Source organism: Phascolarctos cinereus, unplaced genomic scaffold, assembly GCF_003287225.1.
Source record: "Phascolarctos cinereus isolate Bilbo 61053 unplaced genomic scaffold, phaCin_HiC Scaffold_5;HRSCAF=322, whole genome shotgun sequence".
Taxonomy (NCBI): domain Eukaryota; kingdom Metazoa; phylum Chordata; class Mammalia; order Diprotodontia; family Phascolarctidae; genus Phascolarctos; species Phascolarctos cinereus.
This window is the reverse complement of record NW_027555958.1, coordinates 11,613,886-11,637,057: the sequence shown is the minus strand read 5'-3', so window position 1 is coordinate 11,637,057 and position 23,172 is coordinate 11,613,886. Positions and strand designations below refer to the sequence as shown.

Genomic DNA, 23,172 nt, shown 5'->3' with positions numbered 1-23,172 from the left:
GCGTCTGCTTTCTCTTTATTCCCTGAACTGGAGAAATCACAAATCCTGGCTCAGTTCACCTTTGTGTACCCCAGTATCCACATGTAAAAAGTGTTTGGGGTGCATAGGTTTCTTGTTAACTGTTTAGACAGTGAGAGCATGTTGGCACTGAACTTTTTTCTCACAGAGCCCCCCCTTTGTGTTATGTGCCACCTGGTGTGGGAAGTGCGATGGTTTGTAATGGGGAAAAGGGCATCGTTTGTGAAAGTGCTGGCCTTTTTAGCACAGGAAATTGCCAGTCAGGTAGCTGTAGACTCGCAGATTTGGCTTTATGGAGATACGCTCTTATGTAAAGTGAGTGACATTTTTACAAATCAGATCATCTTTTAAATGCTTGAGGTGAGTGCATTTCAAGTTCTATGTAAAGAAAGACCGTGATGCGTCTTCCGGTGTGACAATGATTTGGTCCCGATTTGATCTTTTATCAGTCTGAATTTGGATAGAATGTGAGCTGCTTAAAAGGGGGGATTGTTGGGGTTTTGTCTCTGCTCCCAGCACCGGCCCAGGGCCTGGCTCACGGCCGGGTGCGTTTGCTTGGGTCCTAGAAGGGCTTGCGTCCCTCTGGTGTCGAGGTCATCACTTGTCTTTGAGGTTTCCGGAGTCAGTCCCATCTGGGGGAGGCAGGAGGTCATGACTTGGCTGGTCAGTGTCCCTGACAGCCCCGGGTGCTGGACCGTTGCTGTGTTCATGGGCTTTCTCCAAGTGAGAGCAGACTGAGTGTGACTTGGGACCAGGCCGTCCTCACAAGCATCACTGGCTGCCTCAGTCCTGGCACATCTCCACCATACAAGGTCTGGAGCTCCTGGGGTGAGGACTCTGGCAGGCTGCAGAATGGAGAGCCATGATCTGGCTTCTTCAGAATTCCTTGGATAGTTGAAGGCATTGAATGATCACATCATCAGTATTGAGGCCCCCTGGGATGCTCACTAGCTAAGTGAGCAGGCAGTCGTTTCAGTGGAGCTGGGAAGAGCCAGCATCTCCTCGCCCACAGTCTCCCTCTGAGTTCCTGTTTAAGTGCAGATGTTTTCAGGAGGTTTGATGCCTTAAGCTCCCCACCACCCCAGAAAATATTGGGATTCTGTAATCGGTGCCTTCACTAAAACCCCGCTGTGATTTTTCAGGATGGCGTGGAGATGTCCCTAAGTTCTCCAAAACCTAACCTCCAGTAGAGTCTACCAAGCCAAGCAGGCTTTGAGTTGGACCCAGTGCTGGGCTGGGGGCTTCTCTCAGGCTGAGCCTCACTGAGCTGGGGTGGGATGTGACGGATTGAGGACCACAGAAACCCTCCAGGCTGTCACCTTGATACTGGCCCCGTTGCTTGTCATTTGTATCAGTGGAGATTTCATGCTGCTGATGAAATCCCTGAGCCTTGAAGTGTCAGAGAAGACGTAGACCTTGAGGGAAGGGAAGAGCTTGAGAACAAGAGTGACAGGATGGAGTGATACAGGTGCCAGCTGGAGAATCCACTGTCTGAACTTGGGACGCTTCCCTGGATGGCAGCCAGGGGTCACCTGCTCTATCACATCTCAGGGGCTGAAGTGATCAGGTCTTCAGGAGAGGGGCGGTGTCTTTTCTTTCCCCCAAAGAGGGCTGCCATTTAAAAATGTCATTGGTATTATTTATTCCAGACCTATGAAGTCTCTTATTTCACAATTCTCTTGTTATTTTGGATTTATAGTGGTGGCAAAGATCATGAAAATGTAATCCGCTATCATCCATTCCGTATGACTCCCTACCTTATCAGAATACAAGAGAAACAGAATGCAGAAGCTCAGCTGTGCTGTGTTTTGCTTGCAGAGAAAGTGCACTCTGGTTATGAAGGTAATTGGCCTGATAATACCAGGAATTTGTCTCGTATGATTCTAGGTCAGTGCAAACTCTGCAAACCAGTTTGCCATTGGGTTTCTAGATTGAGCCACATTTATTCGTTTTGGTTTCTTTCCTTTGAGGGTAGCTGTACCCTGAAGTGACAAAGCAAGCTGATGGGCTTTGGGGTGTACAAATGTGTAAAAACGTCACGAGGTCCTGCCAGCAAAAGGCGTGCTCTTGTAGGCAGTAAAGAGTAGAGTTTTGCCTTACCCACTCGTCTCCCAACTCTGCAGATCATCAGTCAGCCTGTTGGTAGAGACAGGCCCTCTCAGCAGCTTTGAATATCCTTTTTGGTTGTTTGGGGGGCCCTGGGGCCCTTCCTTGGCTCCTGGAATCCTGGTTTACAATCTGATTGCTCGTTAACAGCTTTCTCCGCTGTAGCAGCCTCCCCCAGAGCTGCAGCTCCCTAAGTTTCCCAAGTAATTTGCTGAAAGCAGTGTTGTTCCGACCTTCAAGAACACTAAGCTTCAGGAATAGTTCTGTTGAGCAATGTTTGACTATTGTTGGAGCATTTTTTTAATGCTGCAGTTTTAGGATTATTAAAGTCGGGCACAATTTATTGACAAATTTATAAAAACACCTGGAGAGAAATTTACCAGACGTGTCCATGCAGGCTTCCCTTATTCTTTATTAGGGAGGAAGTGTGGTATGGTAGGCAGGAAACTGACCTTGGAGTCAGGAAGACCGCGGTCCAAGTCCCATCCCTGCTACCCACTAACTGTGTGGATCTGGGCAGGTCACTTACCCAGCTTTCCCCCAGGCAGCTCCCGAAGACTGGAAGTTGCCAAGAAAGGGCCCGTGGGGTTGGTTGGGCAGAGGGAGCTCCGTGCTGCCAGTTCTCCAGGGAAGTTAGAGCCAGTCCAGAAACAAGGCTGTTGCCTAAAACCGCTAGTACTAGTTTTTCTTTTTTCTTTCTTTCTTTTTTTTCTTTAGCTACTTGTTCATCCCACTAAACTTAAATGAGATTTTACAGTAATTGTAATTTGTCTATACTAAATTCATCTGTCACTCACAAAGCTTTCATATAAACTGTTCTTTCAGCCCCCAGGATTCCTCCAGATAAGAGAATATTTACGACGACACACACCCCAAATTGTTTGTTTCAAGATGTAGATGAAAGGTGAGCTTTTTTTTCTTTTTTCTTTTTTCTTTCTTCTTTTTTTTTTTAGTGAGGCAACTGGGGTTCGGTGACTTGCCCAGAGTCGCACGGCTAGTGAGTGTTACGTGCCTGAGGCTGGATTTGAACTCAGGTCCTCCTGACTCCCGGGCCAGTGCTCTTTCCACTGTGCCACCTACCTGTCCCCTAGGTGACCTTTTAAAATAATTCCTTTCCATCTTGCCTCTAACCTCACTGCTCATGCCCATCTCAGCAAAAATCTGATAATCTTCCTCCGCTTAATAAAAGTGAAGCTGGGCCAGAGCATCCTTAGGCTAAAGACTACCTGAGGATGCATGTCACAGGCTCAGATGGAGCACCCTCGTCATAGAATTGGAGCCTTGTGAAAGGTGAGATCATTCAACGTAAGTCCTTCCTCTGACAGAGAAAGAAACTGAAACCCAAGGAATGTCACATGTACTTGTATTTGTCTCTATGTGAAGAGATTTTATACACAGACATACATATACATGTAAAATCTCCCTTCATCCATGTATACATATATCTGTGTACATGTATATGTCTGTGTACACACATATGTGTTTGTACATAGGCAGCTAGGTGGCACAGTGGATAGAGCAGCAGGCCTAGAGTCAGGAAGACCTGAGTTCAAATCTGGTCTCAGACACTTAATAGTTGTGTGACCCTGGGCAAGTCACTTAACCTCCATTTGTGTGTTTCCTAGTCTGCAAAATAGAGATAGCAGCCACACCTAGGGCAGCGAGGTGGCGCAGTGGATAGCGTGCTGGGCCTAGAGTCAGGAAGACTTCTCTTTGTGAGTTCAAATCTGGTGTTAGACACTTATTAGCTAGAACCTGGGCAAGTTTCACTTCACCCTGTTTGCCTCACTTTCCTCACTTGTAAAACAAGCTGGAGGAGGAAATGGCAAACCACTCCAGTGTCTTTGCCGAGAGAATCCCAAATGGGGTCACAACAAGTTCCAGCGTCTGTGAGAAGCAAATGAAATAACATTTGTATGGTGCTTAGCACAGTGCCTGGCACATAGTAAGCATTATATAAATATTAGCTATTATTATTATTACATATATACATACCTACATACACAGATAAATATATATTTATAATTTAACTTAATTCCAGTGGAACTACTTTAGGAAATGTTGTGTTTGCATTAAATGAAAATGGCTCTCCTGCCATTCTTGTTTTAAAATTGTGTTAAATAGCTTGTGTTGATTTGGCCAAGATGAGTGCAGCCTAAAGTGGAATTTGTTACACGAGACTTTGGAGCGTACGTGCCCACGAGCTGTTGTAAACAGAAGGACTCGTTCATTCTTCCCTGTCTCCTTCATTTGACTTTCAGAGCGGTTCCTCTCTTGGGCTATCTACCTCAAGACCTGATTGGTACTCCCGTTCTGCTGCATCTTCACCCACGTGACAGACCTCTCATGCTGGCTATTCACAAAAAAAGCAAGTCATCCTTTTTAATGTAATGGAAGAGACTTTAAGGCATTGGGAGATTTGGTGACTTAGAAGTGCTCCTTTTGAGAAAACCAGCCTTGGGTAGAGTTCTTAAATGTAAATGAGACACACAAAAAGAACAGAGAAAGGTGAACAGACTTGAGTTTCTGGGAAGGATGAGCGCTCTGGGCTTAGGTCCTACAAGGAAGAGAGAGGACTGTTCTTCTGCAGTCTCTCTTGGCTTTAGATAGACTTAGCTGGCCAGAAGAGAAACATCCCAAAGTAGAAGGAAGAGGCAAGGAGGACGTTAGTGTTTCTTAGCAAAATCAGAGAGTTGTTTTGAAAGCAAGGAATTTTATAGCAGAATTTGACAGAGGAAGAAGCAAATTTACCAATCAGAATTGTGGAAGTGCTATAGAATGGCCAAGAAAGCAAGACCTACCAACTTGCTGTATACGAGAAACACACTGCAAACGGAAAGATCCCCCCAGCGTTAGAAGAAGGGACTGCAGGATGACTTACTCTACTGTAGCTGAATCCAGAAAGCCAGTCAGAGCCATCACATCATCTGACAAGGCAACAAAAAGACAGTAATCAGGAGAGACAAGCGAAAAGAGGATACTGTCATCCTGAAAGGGGCCAGACATGAAGCCATCAAAATTAAGTGTGCCTGCACCAAATGGCAGACCACAGAAGTACTTAAAGGAAAAGCTAACGAAATGATAGGAGCGTCTGGAGAGTGAAACAGTCACTGTTGGTGACAGACTTGAGATTTGGACACATCTGCCAGAAAAGCAAGATTGCAATCGAAGATATGGGCAGTATGTTAGGAGAGCTGGGCGTAGGGATCTTTGGCTTTTATCCAGTGGGCATATTAAAGAATAAACCTATTTTTCCACATGGTGCAACACCTTTATAAAATCATTTGCACCTTTGTATTTATTCACTCATTAAGGTTGTTGAAATCTTCATTAAAATTAGGCTTTTAGATCAATTTCCTTTTTCCAAGCAAATGTCTTCATTCCTGACCACAAATAATCAGTCACTGATTATGTAACTACTGACTTGTATCATGGAGTATGATTTCTACTCCTAAGGCACAACAAAGTAAGGACAGGGGAATATTGAGATAAACACATAACCATTTCATGAAAGCAGTCCACAGAAAGACTTAGCTGCGTTGATCAGTACAGTGACCCACCACAATTCCAAAGGACTCGATGAAAAATGCTGTCCACCTCCAGAGAGAGAAGTGATGGACTGTAAGGGTGGACTGCAGCAGATTTTTTCTCTTATTTTATTAATATCTTGCAACATAGTTAATATAGAAATGTTTTACATGATCTCCCATGTATAATGGGTATTCTTTTGTTTGCCTTCTTAGTGGATAGGGGAGGGACTGGAGGGATGGGGGAATTTGGAACTCAAGATAAAAACATGAGTGCTTAAAAAAATTTTTTTTAAAAAAGAAAGTCTACAAATCAAAATTTAAAGTAAAGATTGGGGGATTTTAAAACAGTAGGTTTTGAAAGTAGCATAAAAAAAGTGCCATTAAGGTTTTCTCAAATTATTATTAAAATGCTAACTGTTTTTTCTGTACATCTGAAATAATTAAGGATGAATCTTAAAATATACCTTGCAGGTTTGGTGGGGCTTTTTTGTTTTGTTTTGCTTTGTTGCTATTAGCATTGGTTAATCTTTATTCAAATGTAGAATTAATAGATGTTTCTAAATCTTACAGTCCTGCAGTATGGCGGACAGCCTTTTGACTACTCTCCAGTCAGATTCTGCACTCGAAATGGAGAGTACATAACCATGGACACCAGCTGGTCCAGTTTCATCAATCCTTGGAACAGAAAAGTTTCCTTTATAATTGGAAGGCATAAAGTGAGGACGTAAGTGAATTGCATCCATATCTCCTCCATTGCCCCCTGCCCTTGAACCCCCATCATCCTCACACTCTGACTTAGCCACATGGCAGGAATGAGAGGTGAGCACGGAGGACAGATGTCAGAGTAGCAGGCTCCCGCCCTGGATAGGCTTGGGTCTTGGGGTGAGAACACAAGACTTGTAAAGTGGTGAACGCTCCAGAGGGAGGGAAGGAAGAGCAGGGATGACACACAGACTTGTATTTGGATGCCTGGGTTCTTTGACCTTATAGAATGAGAACTAGGTAATTTACTCCTTCATTTCCTAATCTTACTGTTTTCGAGGGCTCTTAGTTAGGAGGCGGAGCCACATTTGGTTGTAGCTTGCTTTCAACTCAGTCAAACAGGCTTTTATTATAGTGTACTTGCTGAACTGGGCACTTCCCGAGGTGCTAGGGTGCTTTGGGCCGGTTCGTTGACTGGCTATGCCTTTTATGTTGGCGCTTCCAGGTGTACCCCCATTAGGAGGAGCTGGGGCAGAGGCCAGTGAGTGCCCCAAACCAGCCTTTCCTGAAGTAGTAGATGCCAGCAGAGTTGAAAGTGAAGCTTGTTTGAAAGAAGCCTGCTGAAATGAGATAAAGCCCCACTATCATATGGGTGCTAAGGAAGGTAGTGGGGATGGCACCTATTGGGAGTCATACTTGTTCATGTTCACACTTGGTATCTGGAATACATTTTTGCCTAAAAACAATGGAATCATTGCTGGGCCTCTGAACTAGCCCACAAAAGTTTTCATTGATGACGTAGTCAAATATATAAAGTAAATCCTCCCAGTAGATCATAGGCTTCTTAAAAAACAGAGTCTGTGTCACCACACCTGTCTTTGTATCTCCGATCCTGAGCACAGTGCTTTGTACACAATTACTTAATGCCCATTGCATTGAGAATGCTCTTAATACCTGCCTTGAGCTGCCCAAGTAGAAGAAGCCAGAGAAGGCTCTCCTTTGGCTGGGGTGGGGTGGGGTGAAGCAATCGGGGGAAGGAGGGGGAGCTGCAGTGCTGACAAGCAGGCCGGACTTCTGCAGGGCTGGGCCTTGGGCAGCACCAGCCAGCCGCTCACTCCTTTGCTCAGACTGTTTGCGAGCCGGTGTTTATGAACCAAGGGATGTGGGTCTTCTCAACACTGATCTCAATGATTTTGTTTAGGGGGCCTTTGAATGAAGACGTCTTTGCTGCTCATTCCTGCACAGAAGAGAAAACCCCTCATCCCAGCATTCAGGAGATCACAGAGCAGATATACAGGTTGTTACTGCAGGTAGGTTTCTTTGCTGTGGACTTTGTGCATTTGAGCAATGAGGTCTGCAGGTCACACAACAGAAGCAGCAGAGTGTCCTTTTAGGTAAATTATCAATGGTTTAAGACACGTTCATGAAAATTTCCTTCTGATAAACCAAGCGTTGTCAGATGACTACAGACCAGGTTACTGGTTACAGTTAGAGACTGCAGGACAGATTACGTTAGCCCAGCAGAGCAGTGGGAGATACTATGAAATCGTCCCAGCCCTGGGCAGTGCAACCATAAATCCTGGGGATCTTGGATGGGAAATCCAAACTCTTGAGGATGCCCCAAAAGATGCCTCCCAAGCCTCTGCTCTGGTGATTGTACCTACTGCAGACGGGCAGTCATGCCATCTCTGTCCCTCCTCCAGTTGGTCAGCACGCATTCGTTAAGTGGCGCGCCATAGCCAGGAGCGATGCCGAGTGCCGGACTGGCAGTTGGGGGCTAGGCCCTTGTATCTCTGTCTACAGAAGAAGTTTGTATCAGCAGTATGACATAAGTCCTTAAATTAAGCTTTCTGTCTGTAAATCCAGAGTATAGTTTGTTGATGTACTGTAACATCCTGCACTTAAGCAAAATGAGACTCTTCAAAACTGAATTTTATTTTTTATTAGTAAAAATCTATTTTCTTTCCCTTCCCCCTCCATCCATTGGGAAAGAAAGAAAAAAGAAAGAAAACCCATGTAATAAACATGCATAATTAAGCAAAGCAAGTTTACATATTGGCCACATACAAAACATATGCAACAACTTTTATGTTAGTCAGTATCTTCTTTAGCTTATTCATCCCTCTAGCTTAGCTTCCTTTTTTATTATCTGCATATCTTTTTAAAAAAAACTTTTTAAAATTAAATTTTGTTTTCAATCCACAAAAATCTTTCTGTCTCCCTCCCCCACCTCCCTCTACCCCCAATTGAAAAAGGGGGGGAAAAACCCTTATTACAAACCTTTACATTCAAGCAAAACAAAACTAACTCTTGCATTGGCCATGTCCAAAAAAATGTCTCAATCCCCACCAGCCCTCAACTCTCTGACAGGAGGTGGGCACCACATGTGGTCGTGGGTCCTGTGGAAACGGGTTGGCCATCGGGATGCCAAGAGCTTAGAAGGCTTTCCGAGTTGTTTGTTATGCCATTTCATTGTTGTTGTATGAATCGTCTTCCTGGTTCTGCTGCCTTCACTCACTGTCATGTGGGTCAAGTCTTGCCATGTTTCTCTTCTACCACCTTGGCTATGGCATGGCCATCATCCATTACATTGATAGAACAAGATTGGTCCCATTGATGAGTGCCTCCTCAGTTGCCACACCAAAGGGCTGTGCTGAATGTTTTTGTACATATGGGTCCTTCTCACTCTTTGACCTTTGGGGGAACAGGCCTGGTGGTGTATTCACTGGTCTTAAAGGTTCTGAGGGCCATAGTTGTTTCAAAATGCTTCCCAAGAACGTCTGGGCCGATTCATAGCTCTACCAGCCATGTGTCAGTGGGACCTTTTTCCTGCAGCCCTTCCAGCATTCTCATTATCTTTTGTTATCAGCTCTGCCATTCTGAGAGTGTGAGATGGAACCTCAGAGTTGTTTTAATTAGCATCTCTCTAATTATCAGTGATTTAGACCATTTCCTCATATGTCTGTTGATAACTCGGATTCCTCCCTTAGAAAACTTGCCTGTTCATACTCTTGGACCATTTTCAATTGGGGAATGACTCTTACTCTTATCAATTTAAGTCATTTCTTTATGCCTTATCAGAGAAAATTGCTGCAAAGATTTTTCCCCAAGTTACCTATTTCCTTTCTAATTCTAGCTGTAATTGGTTTGTTTGTAAAAAAACTTTTTAATTTTATGTAGTCAAAAGTTCTCTGTTTGATCTTACGTGATCTTCTCTTCCTGGGTTGGTCATGACCTCTTTCCTAGCCATAGATCTGAAAGGTAATTTTTTTCCTTGTCCCTCTGATTTGTTCATGATGTCACCTTTTTTGTCTCCTAGGTCACATGTCCACTTGGGTTTGGTTGTGTTTTTGTTTTTGTTTTTTGGTATAAGATGTGAGACGTTGGTCTGTATGTAGTTTACAAGAGGAGTCTTAAGACATACTTTCCAATGGCCATACTCATTTTAGATATTATTTTGATGACTCAACAGCTTTTACCTTCTTACTCCTTACACTTTATCAAGCTTGTTAAACAATCAATCTTTAAATGAGCCATTATTTTGTTTCCAAAACCAAGACTCTGGTCTCTGTTTACAGGCTGTGTAAGTGACTGTTCTTTGGCCAGTGGATTTTCACCTGTCTCAGGCTCCTTTTTTTTTTTTGACTAAAACTGATACAGTTGTTCTGGAAAAGCAGGCTGTAATTAGGCACAAAGGACCATTCGTGCCCTTAGACTCAGGCTCTGCTGCTGAGGCCCAGTACCCCAGGAGGTTCTCGACAGCAAGACAAAAAGAATCCCAGCAGAGTTGGCCCAGCATGTACCCAGTGATTGGGGCATGGCTTGAGACGCTGTGTTCTATGCATGTGATCGAGCAGTGCTGTGTGCTAAGTCATAACCAATGTGAAGTGGAGACTTGGTAGGAAGCAGCTCTGAGTGAAGAAAGCAGAGCAGGAAGACCAGTGGGCGTGTTGACTACTGTCATGTAAAGAAAGTCAGCCTAGAGAGATAGCCAGCCTCTGCCTAGCTTCAGTGTTCATGATGAATAAACCCCACAGCTCTCCGTCTCTTCCCCAAGAGTCCCTGCACAGGGACCACAGGGCAGCTCCGGGCTAACTCCATGAGGTAACGGGTCCGCGTGAGCTTGACGCAACACAGGGCACTGATTTGGAGTCAGAAGACCTGGTTTAAGGCCTGTCTCTTGTCACTTCTTCACCTCCCTGGGCTAAGCTCAATTCCTCACCTGTAAAATCTGAGCGCTGAGGTCCTTCCTATCTCTAGATCGATGGTCCTGTGATCCCGCAGTCCTGGGGTCAGTCCCCAGCACTGACCGGCCAGACGGCCCCTAAGGAGGGCAGCCAGCATGGGGAGGGTCTTGGAGCCCATGTCATATGAGGATCTGTTGAGAGAAGTGGGGAAGAGAAGGCTTGGCAGAGGGTGGAAGAGCTGCCTTCAGGTATCTGAAGGGCCACTGTGTTCTGTTTGGCTCCAGAGGGCAGAATGAGGAACAGTAGGTGAAGTGGGAAAGAGGACAGTGTGGACCTGGTGGTGTGAAAAACTTCCTCAAGGGAGCTGGTGATGCGCTCCAGAGGGAATGCCTTCCTTTCAGGGGTGTGTGTGTGTGTGTGTGTGTGTGTGTACACATACACTCACATATAGATACATACACACACATATAGATACATACATACATACATGTATTTTCAGGTATACATATCAGGTTGCTCTTCCTGAGGTTCTGACTCAAATTCAAATTCTGATTCCAAAAGTTAAAAGGTTTGAGATAAAACATCTCTGTTTTTGCGAACTGTTGATAACTGAACAGCTCTAGGGTGCGTCCTTCATAGGAGAGCATGTTGTCCAAACGGGATCTGTGAACTCGGTGCGTTTCTCTTCAGCCGGTCCACAACAGTGGCTCCAGTGGCTACGGCAGCCTGGGCAGTAACGGCTCCCACGAGCATCTTATGAGTCAGACGTCTTCCAGCGACAGCAACGGCCACCTCCATGAGGACCTGCGGAAGAGGAGGCTGGTATGTGGGGGCTTTTCCATCCTTTTTATTCCTGTCAGAAATCGGGCACTTGGCGTAAGTCCCCTGGCCTGTCTCCTCCCCAGAATGAGTGGGGCTGAGGGCCCTGGTGACCCTGTCCAAGGTCACCTCAGTCCTAGCTTTCCAGAAGTACAAAAGGTCAGCTTTGGGTGACAGGAGCCTCCAGAATGGTGGGGGAGTGTTCTTACCAAAATGTTTTTCTGCTTTGTGATATGATTCCATTGAGTTTAGGTGGCCCAGAGGGGGCAGTGTCTAATGAATGGTACTTTTGTTGTTTTCTTCAAGAATAACCGGAAAGGGATTTGTAAAGATGCCCAGAAGGTCACAAGCAAAAGCACCAATCTGTTTGAGAGTGGAGAAGAAACGAGGAGGCCAAGTACAGGTAGAGAGCCTCCCCCGTGGTGAGGGGCTGGCCAGAGGGACAATCCTTAGACTGCTTGTCCAAAACAGTCAGACACTGGGGGTGGAAACCATTTGGAAACATCGACCACAGGGAAAGGTCTAGGGGAAGGAGTCTCACCTTGATGGTTATTGGTTAAAGTGAGCACCCCAGCCTTCTGCGGTCAGAGATTCTGGAACACTGTAGCAAGCCAGCGGTTAGCTCGGCAGAAGGGAATGAGATTCCCAGGGGCAGGCGGAGGCCAGAGTTGTGGAGCACCTGGTTAGCTGGAGGGGTCAGGGCTGGGGTGCAGCCTCAGGTGGGTGAAGAAGAGGCTCCTGCATCACATTCACTGGTAGTGTTATTCTTCTGGGGGAAGGTGACAAATGCACGAACTGTTCTGCTGTTTTTACAGAAAGTCAGATGAATTCGAGTGCTCAAACCAAAGCTATCTTGGCTCCTGAGAAGGACAGTGGAGGCCCTGGCTTGCCAAAGAACGTAATGACTGAGGAGCTGGCCTGCAGGAACCAGTCTGCATACTCCTACCAGCAGATAAGCTGCTTAGACAGCGTCATTAGGTATACAACTGCCTTGATGTCATTTCTCATCAGTTCCTCCTGGATGAGGCCGAACTCTTCCTTCATTTAAGACTTTCCCACCTTTGCCCCCTGCCAGGTACCTGGAGAGCTGCAGTGTGGCTGGGCCGCTGAAGAGGAAGTGTGAGTCACTGCCTGAGGTGGCACTTTCACCCCTGGAGGATGAGCAGAAGTCCCCCACAGAGCCAGGACCACCACTGGCAGCAGGTGATCTTGAGTTGGGCGCTTAGCTGGGTCTTTTTTGGGTTTGGCCAAGTAGCTACTGATTTTGAAATTCTTGAATGCCACTTTACAATTCTAGAAATGTCCTTCTTTCCCTTTGTCATAGAGAGGTCCTAGTCAACCTCTTAACAGACTTTAGGGGAGAAGCTCTGCCTTTTTTAAAATGGATGTCTCAGAGCAAAGAGGAGGCTCTTAGACTCAGAGACCCAAAAGTCCAGGCCCCTCGTTTTGAGACCCAGAGAGGAGGAGTCATGTGCTCGAGTGCAGACAGCTGGAGCTCACTGGGTCTGCCAGCCCAAGTTCCAGCTCTTTTTCTGCTCTCCTGGTTGATAGATCCACATTTCGAAGGGCTATAGAGTCTTACAGAGCTACCACTTCCATGATATGAGGACTCAGTTATGATTATTTAAATTTAGCATAAATCAGATTAAAGCGGTTGCAGCATGCTCATTACATGTTATAAGGCCATCGCCAGCATTAGGAAATGGTGTATTGTGGAAAGGAGAGAAGTCTTGGTGTGACAACTGTCTACAGTGGGTCCTTTCCTTATGGATGAGGAAAGAAAAAACCCACTCCTTTTCCAAGACCGAGCAGATTCTTCCAGCCCAGTAGGGATGATTTGGTAATGATAACAATGCCCTTAGAGTAGCCACGTGCCCCCTGAGGATGGGTCCGCTGTTGGGAGTGGAGTGCTTCCTTTCCTCTTCCCTGATTGGAGCATGTGGGGCCACAGGGCCATGAGGCCACCTCTTCAGAGACAGGAAGGGGTCTGGCTCTGCGGGTGTGGCTGTCATGTGGATGGTCCTTTGGGTCCCGAGACACCGGGCTGAGCAGAACGTTCTGACTGCTCTTGTGTCTCCTTGTCACCCACTCTCCATTTTTGTCTCTTTTTTTGACCCTTTTAAAGAGGAGACGTCGATGGTGAAAGTGCCCTTACGTCCTGCTGTCGCCGTCCTGAAGCCATCCAAAGCAAACGGCCACCTGGCAGTTGGTGCTCACTTGACCTCCTTGGCCCTCCCTGGCAAGGCTGAGAGTGTGGTTTCCTTCACCAGTCAGTGCAGCTACAGCAGCACCCTGGTCCACGTCGGCGACAAGAAGCTGCAGCCTGAGTCAGGTGGGTTTGCCACTGTCGCCGTCCCCTTCGTGAAGCTAAGAGGAGCTTGTGTCTCCAGGGCCCAGAGCGATGACCCTTTGACAGTTCCCTCAACTCTCTGAATGTACCGTGTGACTTTGGTTAATGTGAGTGGCCTTTTTATCCCATTTAAAAGCAATGATGTGAAAACAGGCCAATATGAGGGCTTAGGTTTCCCCCAGAAGAGTCCCCAGGGCAGTTCTGGGCTAGGTCCCATTCCATTAACCAACTGCCTGCCATTCTGTGGTGTGGTGGATCTCAAAATCACGTCTCTGGGGTCTTGAATCACCAATGAAAGTAGTGCAGTGGAGTTAATAAGGCAAATGCATTGGAAAAAGATTTTTCCATCACAGTTTAAAACAGACCAAAGCCTTCTAGCTCATCAGGGTTTTCCTCTGATTTTAGCGTTCACTGAGTCATTTATCTGCTGCAGGCCTCAGGAGCCAGTGTCACAGGAAAGAATGACAGGGGGACGTAGCTCTGTGTGGTGTCGTGTCAAAGGCCAACTGTGGATAATAGCATTTGAGCCTGTTTCTTTCCCTGTTCCCCTAGAGATGATAGAAGACCCTGCGAGTGGGATGGAGTCCCTGGACAATGCAGCCGCCCCCTCCTCTCACGGCGACTCCAGCCCGGAGAAAGGGCCCCCCAAGAAGGTGGGTCTGACCAAAGAGGTGCTGGCCGTCCACACTCAGAAGGAAGAGCAGAGCTTCTTGCACAAATTTAAGGAAACCGGAAGACTGGGCACATTTCAGTCTCGCTGCCGTTATTACCTGCAGGAGAGGTCCAAGGGGCGCCCTGGAGAACGGGGTGAGTGACTGACCTCCAGGGGCAGGGAAAGTCTTGCTGAGTCTCAGGTGTTTGCTTCCTCTGCCTTTCCCACTGTTTACCTCCCTTCGCCTATGCCAGAGATCGATGCCCTACAACAAAGAATAAAAACCAGGGCGACGTCCAAGAGGCCAGCACTGTCTGGGCCTTCCGCACCCATAGTCCTTCACGTCAGGAGAGAACAGAGGGAAGGGCTTGGTGGTTCAAATTCACGTGCTTTCTTGTGGCTGTTGTTTGTGTTTACATTGTTGTGGTCAGGGGGGTTGTGTGTGTATGTGTGTGTGTGCGTGTATGTGTGTGTGATGTGGAGTCCCATGTTAGTTAGAATCCAGATCCTGTTCCTTTGCTGGGCAGGTTCTGCAGTGTGCTGGAGCTGCTGGTCCAGAGGATGAAGGTGGCCCCCAGGGCTTCCTCTCACCCTTTACCCTCTCCTTCAGATCAGTGGCCACTTATGGAAACCCTGGACTTAAAGGCTGTTCACAAGATTCCTGCCAGGGACAGCTGCCTGGAATGCTGGGATGCCTCCAGGCCTGCCGCCTCCAGTACACTGGCCCCCTGCTGACTCCCAGAGAGGGCTGAGTGGGAGGGCCTCAGTGTGCAAGGTGGCTCGCTGTAAAACCTAATTCAGGTCATTTTTGCATTATTTTAGTTGTTCGAGGACTAAGAAATAGTATTTCTGGACTGGATTCATCTTGGAAAAAAAACGGAAAGAACCGAAAACAGAAGTCCAAGCGCATGAAGCCGCACGAGTCATCGGACAGCACAGCTTCGGGCACCAACGTCCCACCTCGGATGCCGCTGGTTGGCCTGAACTCTACGGCCTGGTCCCCGTCAGACACTTCCCGGGCCAGCTGCCCTCCAGCCTCGTTTCCCACAGTGGTGCCCGCATACTCTCTGCCTGTTTTTCCATCACTGGGAATTGTCCCAACCTCCGGAGGTGTGTCAGCTGTGCGGGCCTCCCAGGCTCCTGTGAATGATCCGGGGAACTCCCAGCATCGTATTTCCCTGCAGCCACCGGCATTCACCACCCCCTTGACTCCGGTCATGGCAGTCGTTACCCAATTACACGTTCCCTCCAATGAACCCTGCCGTGCACCCATCATTCTACCCTGGCCAGCATCCCACGTGCTCTTCGCCAGTGGTGTTTGGGGCCCAGCCCGACTTCCCTGTTCAGGCGTCTTTCTCATCACAGACATTATGCCCGGCGCAGTCGTCTGATTGCCCCCTGGGTGAAAGGGAGAGGCCTCCTGCCACAGGGGCCCTCGAGGGGCCGTCTCGATCCCCAACACCCCAGTCCATGGGAAGGCAGGACCAGGCGTCGCCCCCGCTCTTCCAGTCTCGGTGCAGTTCCCCCTTACAGCTCAATCTGCTCCAACTGGAAGAGGCAGCCAAGGCTGTGGACGGCCCGGTGGCGGCTATTTCAGCGTCGTCGGGAGGACGCGGCCTGTTGAGCGAAGGATCAAATGATAAAACAGTTGAGTTCGATGATGGCAAAAGACCAGCGCCTCGCAGAGTGAGCATTTCGTCTGTTCTCCTAAAGAGTGGGGAGTGGCTGGGAGGAGGGCGGCGTCTCTGCTGGGCTCTCGGCCCCACCTGTGACTCAGTGCCTTGTCTAGGCTGCTTTTCAGCAGCTCTTGACAAGCCGTGCTTCTGGACTTCATTCCAGCAAATTAGAATATTCGAAGCGTTTCTTTTTTCCAAAAAGAACCTGGAATTCAGTGTCACTCAGGGACGATAAAACGCAGCTTCAGAGTAACATCTTCTGTTTCCCTGGTCCGTTTGAAAGATGCGCCTTCAAACCTAGAGGAAAGACAGAGGTCAGCAGTAGGGACTTAGGAAGGGCCATGAGCATGGTCAGCTCTGTGCCTAAGGAAGCTTAGTGGGTAGTAGGGGTTGGAGTGGGCAGCATCCTTGAGGTGGCGAGCCCAAGGGCGGGGCTGCTGCAGTGGTGGGGACAGTGGGAAGACAAAGGCAGCAGCTGGTCGAAGAGATCAGAGGGCCTGGAAGCTAGCTGAAAGAATAGAGAAGGTGAGAGTCAGAGCTGGTGCTGGGACCTGGAGCACGGATGATGGTGGGGAGATCCCTGGCCTGGGGTTCAAGTTAGCTCTGCCACAAAACTGCCTGTGGCCTGGGAACAGTCCCTTAAACTTTTGGGGTTTCAGTTTCCTCATTGTCACATGAAAAGGCTGGACCAGATGCCCCGTAGGGGCCCCTCCAGCTTCGAGTCCACAGCAAAAAGGTTTCCCATTAGCCACAGAGCCTCTCCAGAGCAGTTGGCTTTGTTCCCTTCTCTTGGGCAATGAGCCATCAATAAGGGCTCTACTAGGGCAGCTGGGTGGGGAAGTGGATAGAGCAGGAGGACCTGAGTTCAAATGTGGCCTAAGACACTTCATACTTACTAGTGTGACTCTGGGCAAGTCACTTAACCCCATCGCCTAGCCCCGCCCCCCAAAAAAATAAACTGCTCTACTAAGAAGTATCTTGGAGCTACTTTATTAGACTGACTTCTTAAGGCTTTAAAAACAAGGTGTCATTCATCAGTCAGTCAGCAAGCTTTTATTGAGAGCGCTGTGTGCGAGGCTCAGTGCTGGCCGCCAGAGACACGAAGGCAGAGTGTAAGCTTCCCTCGGAGTTCATGTTCCATGGGGGCAAACATGTGTGATGCAGACACAGAGAAGTAAAGGCAGAGTGAGTACAAATGAAGTCAGGTTGGTGCCGACTGGCCTTCTTTCTGCTTGGCCTCAGGAAGCAGTGCCGAGCGTCCACCGCCAGCTTGCCTCCTTTACCATTTCTGAGGAAGGGCACCATGCTGCGGAGCTCGATGAAGCATGGCCTTTCCCTTCTCGTAAACAATCCTGTTCTCTGTTTCTCAAGATCGACTTGCCGATGGACGCCCACAACAGTGATGCCCTTTCTATGTCCAGTGACTTACTCGAGATCTTGCTGGCAGAAGATGGGTGCTCTGCCACTGGGTCGGCTTCCTCTAGGAGCGGCGTGTCGGCCGCCTCTGAGTCGTTGGGGTCCGGGTCTCTCGGCTGTGGAATGTCCAGAACTGGCACTGGTGAGTTCTGCTGACTTTGAAATACTGTCATGTTGAGAAAGCACAGGACTGGGGCAGCTAAGCAGTGCAGTAGAGCTAGGAGGACCTGAGTGCAAATCTGGCCTTAGATGCTCAACACTTACTAGCTGTGTGACCCTGGGCAAGTCACTTAACCCCAACTGCCTCACCAAAAAGCAAAAAAAAAGAAAGAAAGAAAGCAAGCCCAGGGCCGTTGGAGTTGTCCTGATGCCAGCTGTCGTCCATTCTCTGCTGGTCTGTTTTTAATCGTACTCCAGCCAGTAATTCTTAGGGTTTTTTTTAATGGATCTCTTTGGTTTTGACACAAATCCTGTCCTCATTAACAACCCCGACAAACCTTGTGCTAAAAACCAGGGGAGCAAAGCCGGTGCATGTGGTGATTACGCTGAGCAAAGCTCACTGCTTTCTTCTCTTGTGGTTTTCCATTTCTTAATGAAAGGAACAAAGTGTGGTTTTGATGTCAGATTTACTCATTGGTTCCCTATTAACTCCCAAGATCAAATGTGAGCCCTTCGCTCCCTGGCCCAGCTGTCCCCGCAGCACAGCTCTCGTCCTCCTCGTAGCACACTCTGAGGTCCAGCCTGACTGGCCTCTGCTCCTCCCGCACGGTGATCCGTCCCATCCCCAGGCCTCTGCCTCAGAGTCCCTCTCCTCCTTTAAGACACAGCTCAAGAAACACCTTGTGCCTCGGCCTGGTGGCACGCGCCTGGCCTCCCTTCTAGAGGGGAGGCTGAGGCTGGCAGGTGCCTCGTGTTCAGGAGAACTGAGCAGCAGCAGGGCTAAGCCCAGCCGAGCCACACCAATATGCTGAGTCCCTGGGGACGAGGGACCGGCCTGGGTTGGAAACAGAGCAGGTCAAAACTTCAGGGCTGATCAGTAGCAGGATTGGGCCTGTGAGTGACCACGGGATGAGATGGGGAAGCCTGGCTCTTAAAAAAAAAAAACAAAAGGAGGAGGAGGAAAAGCAGGAGAAGAGGAGGAGGAGGAGGAGAAGGAACTTGTGGCCACAGCCTTTCCCCGTCCCCCTCCTTCCCTACCTTGGGCTGAGCTGCCCAGGCCTTGGCCCTGGACGGGCTGGTGTCTGCCTATGCTGGTCACCCTTTAGAATATGCAGCCCCTGGAGGGCAGGGGCTGGTCCGTGGTTGTCTTTGTGTCTCCTGCCCCGGCACCCAGAGGCTCCTAATTAATGCTTACTGCCTGATGGCCCTCCTTCAGCGTCCCCACCAGCGTTGGCACCTGGCAGGGCAGACAGTTCAGGTCAGCCGAGGAGCCTGTGGGGAGGTGGCAGGGAAGCCCTCCTGGGACTGACTGTGTGCTTGACCTGACCTAAAGACAAGTGAGGGAGAGGGGGCCGGAGGGGAGGGCCTGTCCATGGTGGCCATTTTGAGTCCCCTTCAGAATCCTTGGAAATAGTAGCAAAATGCAGAGGGAAAGGGGGGAGCCAAATGGCCGTCCTGTAGAAATCTTGCCTTTGGATTATGCAGATAATTTAAGAATTAAAAACAAACAGAAAATGATATCCATTACCCCAGGCATTCCTCCAAATAGCTGCCATTTCTCTTTTTTTTCCCTTCTCTGCCCTAAGAGCTATAGAGCCAGGCACACAACGCAGGGCGGACGCGCTGGGTTTTGTGACGTGTGGTTTTCTCTGGTTGCACAGGCAGTAGCGAGACGAGCCACACCAGCAAATACTTTGGCAGCGTCGACTCCTCAGAGCAGTCATAGGGCCAGACTCACCGCTGGCCTTCCTGAAAGTGAGCGCTTTCTCAAGTGCGTCCTGCAGGACCCGGTCTGGCTGCTGATGGCCAACACCGACAACGATGTCATGATGACCTATCAGCTGCCTTCCCGGTGAGTGGCTGCCCATTGACTTGGGGCTTCAGGAGGTGGGACGGTATAGCGGCAGGAGTGCCGAGGAGAGCCAGCCTCGCTCCTGCCTCTGACACCGCCAGCAGGGTGACCCTGGGCACGTCTCCCCCTGAGACCAGAAGGTGCCAGCCTGTGGCAGCGCGGGACAACCTGCACATTCCCTGTACCATGAAGTCACAGATTCCATACACAAATATCTGTCCGAACTTGTAGAATTAGTCGTCTTTCAGGAAGCTAAGGAGATTCCTTTCTGGTTTAGCCCTAACCTTGCTGAGCCCCCTTGATGCCTCCAGCCAGGTTCTTGCAGGACCCTCCTCATGGGCCTCCCTGCCTCAAGTCTCTGCCCTTGCCAGCCTGCCCTCCATTCGCTACCAGAGAGATTTTCCTAAAGCACAAGTCACTCCTCTGCTCAGTGAATCTCAGCGGCTCCCTCTCACCTCCAGCATCCATGACAAATCCCTCCATCTGGCTTTGGAGCCCTCTCCAGCCTGGCTGCAGCCTCCCTTTCAGCTTTGACAGCTCCCCTGGTCTTCTCACTGTTCTTCCCAGAGGCTCCTCATTGCCTACCCCCACGCAGTGCTACCTCAGCTCTGCCTTTTAGAATCCCGATTCCCTCAGGCGCTGCCTTCTGTTCCCTCTGCCCACCTCCTCTCCCTGTGGTTTGTACACACTTCTGGGTCGTGTCCCCCAGGGGGTGCCAGCACCCTTGATTAGCTGGTGGCCGTTGTCATTACGAGGTCGGCTTTGGTCTGTGCTATCAGAGAGCTTTGTATAAGTGCGCGGCCCATGGGACCCCCCCCAAGCAGTGACTCCGGGGCAAGCAGCATGGTTTCCCAGGGTCCCTAGCAAGTGGTTGAACTCAAGTCCAATGTCCCCTTTGCTTCATTCCAAGTCCTTCGTGCCAGACCCTTATGCCCAGGGGAGGCATCTTCAGGCCTGCCCTTTGTATCACATCTCCTGCATCCTTGTCATTAGAGGAATGAGCTTTGTCTTGTTGAGAGATAAGAGATGTGGAGATGGGGAGTGGCTTGGTGCCTGTGCCATGGCAGGGATAGTGTCTGCCGGTCCGTCAGTCTGTCTGTGCAGGAGTGTGGGTCAGGGGTGATCACTGTGGCCTGGAACTGAGCTTTCATGGGAGACTTAGCCTAGAGCTGAGCTTCCTGGGCCTAAGGAGGGGGGGAGTCCCTGCCCAGAACTACATTTGTAAATGTGCACAAGAGCAGCCTTACAAAGAGAACCGATTCTGTCCAAATACAGCAATTGCCATCTTTAATTTTTTTTATTAATTAATTAATGCGGTTTTTTTAGTTTTCAGCAATCACTTCCATAAGCCTTTGAGTTTTAAATTTCCTCCCCTTCCCTCCCTACCTCTCTCCCCAAGACTGGTGCTCAATCTGATATAGGCTCTACATATACATTCCTATTAAACATATTCACCATTGGGGGGGGGTTGGGCAATGAGGGGTTAAGTGATTTGCCCAGGGTCACACAGCTAGTAAGTGTTATGTGTCTGAGGCCAGATTTGAACTCAGGTCCTCCTGAATCCAGGGCCGGTGCTCTATCCACTCAGCCACCTAGTTGCCCCTTCATTTTTTTAAGAAACAATTCTTGGACCCCATGGTCAAGAGCTCTTGCTACAGAAAAACACTCCATGAGATTTGATCCTTTTCAGGTCAAGAATGAGGTCATTTGTCTGCTATGAAATGAATAGCTCCACAGACTCGCCCTCCCCACCAGTCTCTCAATTGGCTTTTATTAGTTTATTTAAAGATGAAAAGTCACAGCCCTCCTAGTGGTCATGATCTGCCAGGCGGATTCTTAGGGGACCTGGGATTTTATGGGGAGGCCAAGGGAAAAGGCATCTAAACCGACCTCACCCAAGACATACTAATGAATAAATAATGAACTGATGTGGGAGATGAGGGCTGGGCAGGGCAGGCTGAAGTGACTGAGGACCGTCTCCATCTCTGGTCCAGAAATCTAGAAGCTGTTTTGAAGGAAGATCGAGAGAAGCTGAGGGCGATGCAGAAATCGCAGCCCAAGTTTACAAACGAGCAGAAGCAAGAGCTGCACGCGGTCCACACGTGGCTGCCCCGGGGAGGCCTTCCCAGAGCGCTGGACCTGGCCGTAAGTGGGCTGCTCGGCATCTGGGATCTGAGCAGCGGTGTTCTGGGCCCCCAGGGAGCGCCCCAGTACCCAGAGCGTGGCCTGGAGCTGCGGGACCTGGGGAGCCCTGCATCCCAGTCTGTCCCATTTCCTCATCTGTAAAATGGGATAATAACCCGCCTCCCAGGGTTGTTGTCAGGATCAAATGAGGCAAAATTTGTGGAGCGCTTAGCGCTAACACTGGCTGGGCACAGAGTCGTGTCCGACTCCCCCTGACCCCAGTGGGGTTTTCTTGGCAGAGATACTGAAGTGGTTTGCCATTTCCTTCTGCAGCCCATTTGACCTATGAGGAAACTGAGGCAAGCAGGGTGAAGTGACTTGCCCAGGGCACACAGCAGGCACTATATAAAGGCTCCTGCCTTGTTAGAGCTCCTGGGTCTGGGGGCAAGGGGTGGTCAGCAGAGCGGAATAACAGAGGAAGGCTTCGATGGCCCTTGCGAGCTTAGCCCTGTCTGTGCAGCCCGACTGTGTGTGGCATTTTCTTCAGGCCCTTTGTGATCCTGGTCACTTCTCTGGACATGCTCCAGCCTGTCCATGTCCTTCCTGAAGTGGGGTCTGCAGAACCGAACCCAGGCCTTCACTGGAGGTCTGACCCAGCCAGAGGACAGTGGGGCGCTAGACTATCTAACTGGGGGTAGGGGGCAAGACTCTTACTAGAGAGTAATGAGAGGAGAAGGCAGGGCTTTGCCCAGGTCCGGCCACGCTCTGGCACCGGACAAGGCGAGGACGCCTCTCTCCTCAGGCCCTCGGGGATGGGCTCTGCCCTCTGCTCCCACCCCAAGTAGGCCTCCCTCAGGACCAGGCCCTCAGTAGGTGCCAGGAAAGGTCGGCCCGACACCCAGGGATCTTTCTGTCCCATGCCGGCCTCTGCTTCTGGTGTTGTGTCTCAGGCCCAATCCCTCTAGGCCTGGCTCAGGCCTCCCCGCCATGTGCCTTTCCTCCTCCTGGGTGTGTGTGTGTGTGTGTGTGTGTGTGTGTGTGTGTGTGTGTATGTGTGCATGCATGTGAGTGTATGTGCATGTGCATATGTATAAGACAGTTGCCAGCTCCAGCCTTGTGTTGGAGACACTTGTGTCGCCATCTTGTCTCCTGCGCAGGGGAGGTCTCTGGGGCCAGAAACTGGGTCTTTGTCTGAAGTCTCCCACACATTGTGAGCACACATTTGTGGGGTGTTCAGTCTTTCCCTTTGCAAAGAGGCCAGGATGGGTAGGGTGTGGCCCAGCATCCCCATGACTACACTCAGGCCGGGCTAGGGAGGTCAGGCAGAGTCTCCCACTGTACTGACAGGAAGTTCGACCCAGCTGAAGTATGGGGCCAGAGCAGGCTACAACCCCCCCAGGGCAAAGCCATGGTCAGAATCTGAAGGGAAAAGGCCGGGAGCCTAGCCAGATGGATGACTGAGCTGGCTGCCTGGATGCGAGGGCCCAGGGTGAGTCCTGTGGGGCTGGGCCAGGAGCCCTAGGAAGAGCGTGGCCTCTCCCAGGCTGACGACTGCGATGTCATGTGTCCTCCCGTGAACAT

The 23,172-nt window shown here is 49.5% G+C and overlaps 1 protein-coding gene across 1 annotated transcript in view; it reads left to right on the top strand.

Annotated features, from left to right (window-relative positions):
- PER2 (period circadian regulator 2) overlaps positions 1-23,172 on the top strand; it is a 55,186-nt gene that overhangs the window by 29,550 nt on the left and 2,464 nt on the right. The window contains 17 exon segments of the mRNA XM_020972132.2: positions 1,718-1,860; positions 2,950-3,028; positions 4,386-4,492; positions 6,225-6,378; positions 7,558-7,666; positions 11,234-11,365; positions 11,669-11,765; positions 12,178-12,340; positions 12,438-12,565; positions 13,488-13,694; positions 14,265-14,519; positions 15,187-15,586; positions 15,588-16,050; positions 17,412-17,598; positions 19,277-19,331; positions 19,333-19,467; positions 21,462-21,612. Coding sequence (XP_020827791.1) covers positions 1,718-1,860; positions 2,950-3,028; positions 4,386-4,492; positions 6,225-6,378; positions 7,558-7,666; positions 11,234-11,365; positions 11,669-11,765; positions 12,178-12,340; positions 12,438-12,565; positions 13,488-13,694; positions 14,265-14,519; positions 15,187-15,586; positions 15,588-16,050; positions 17,412-17,598; positions 19,277-19,331; positions 19,333-19,467; positions 21,462-21,612 — 2,965 coding nt within the window.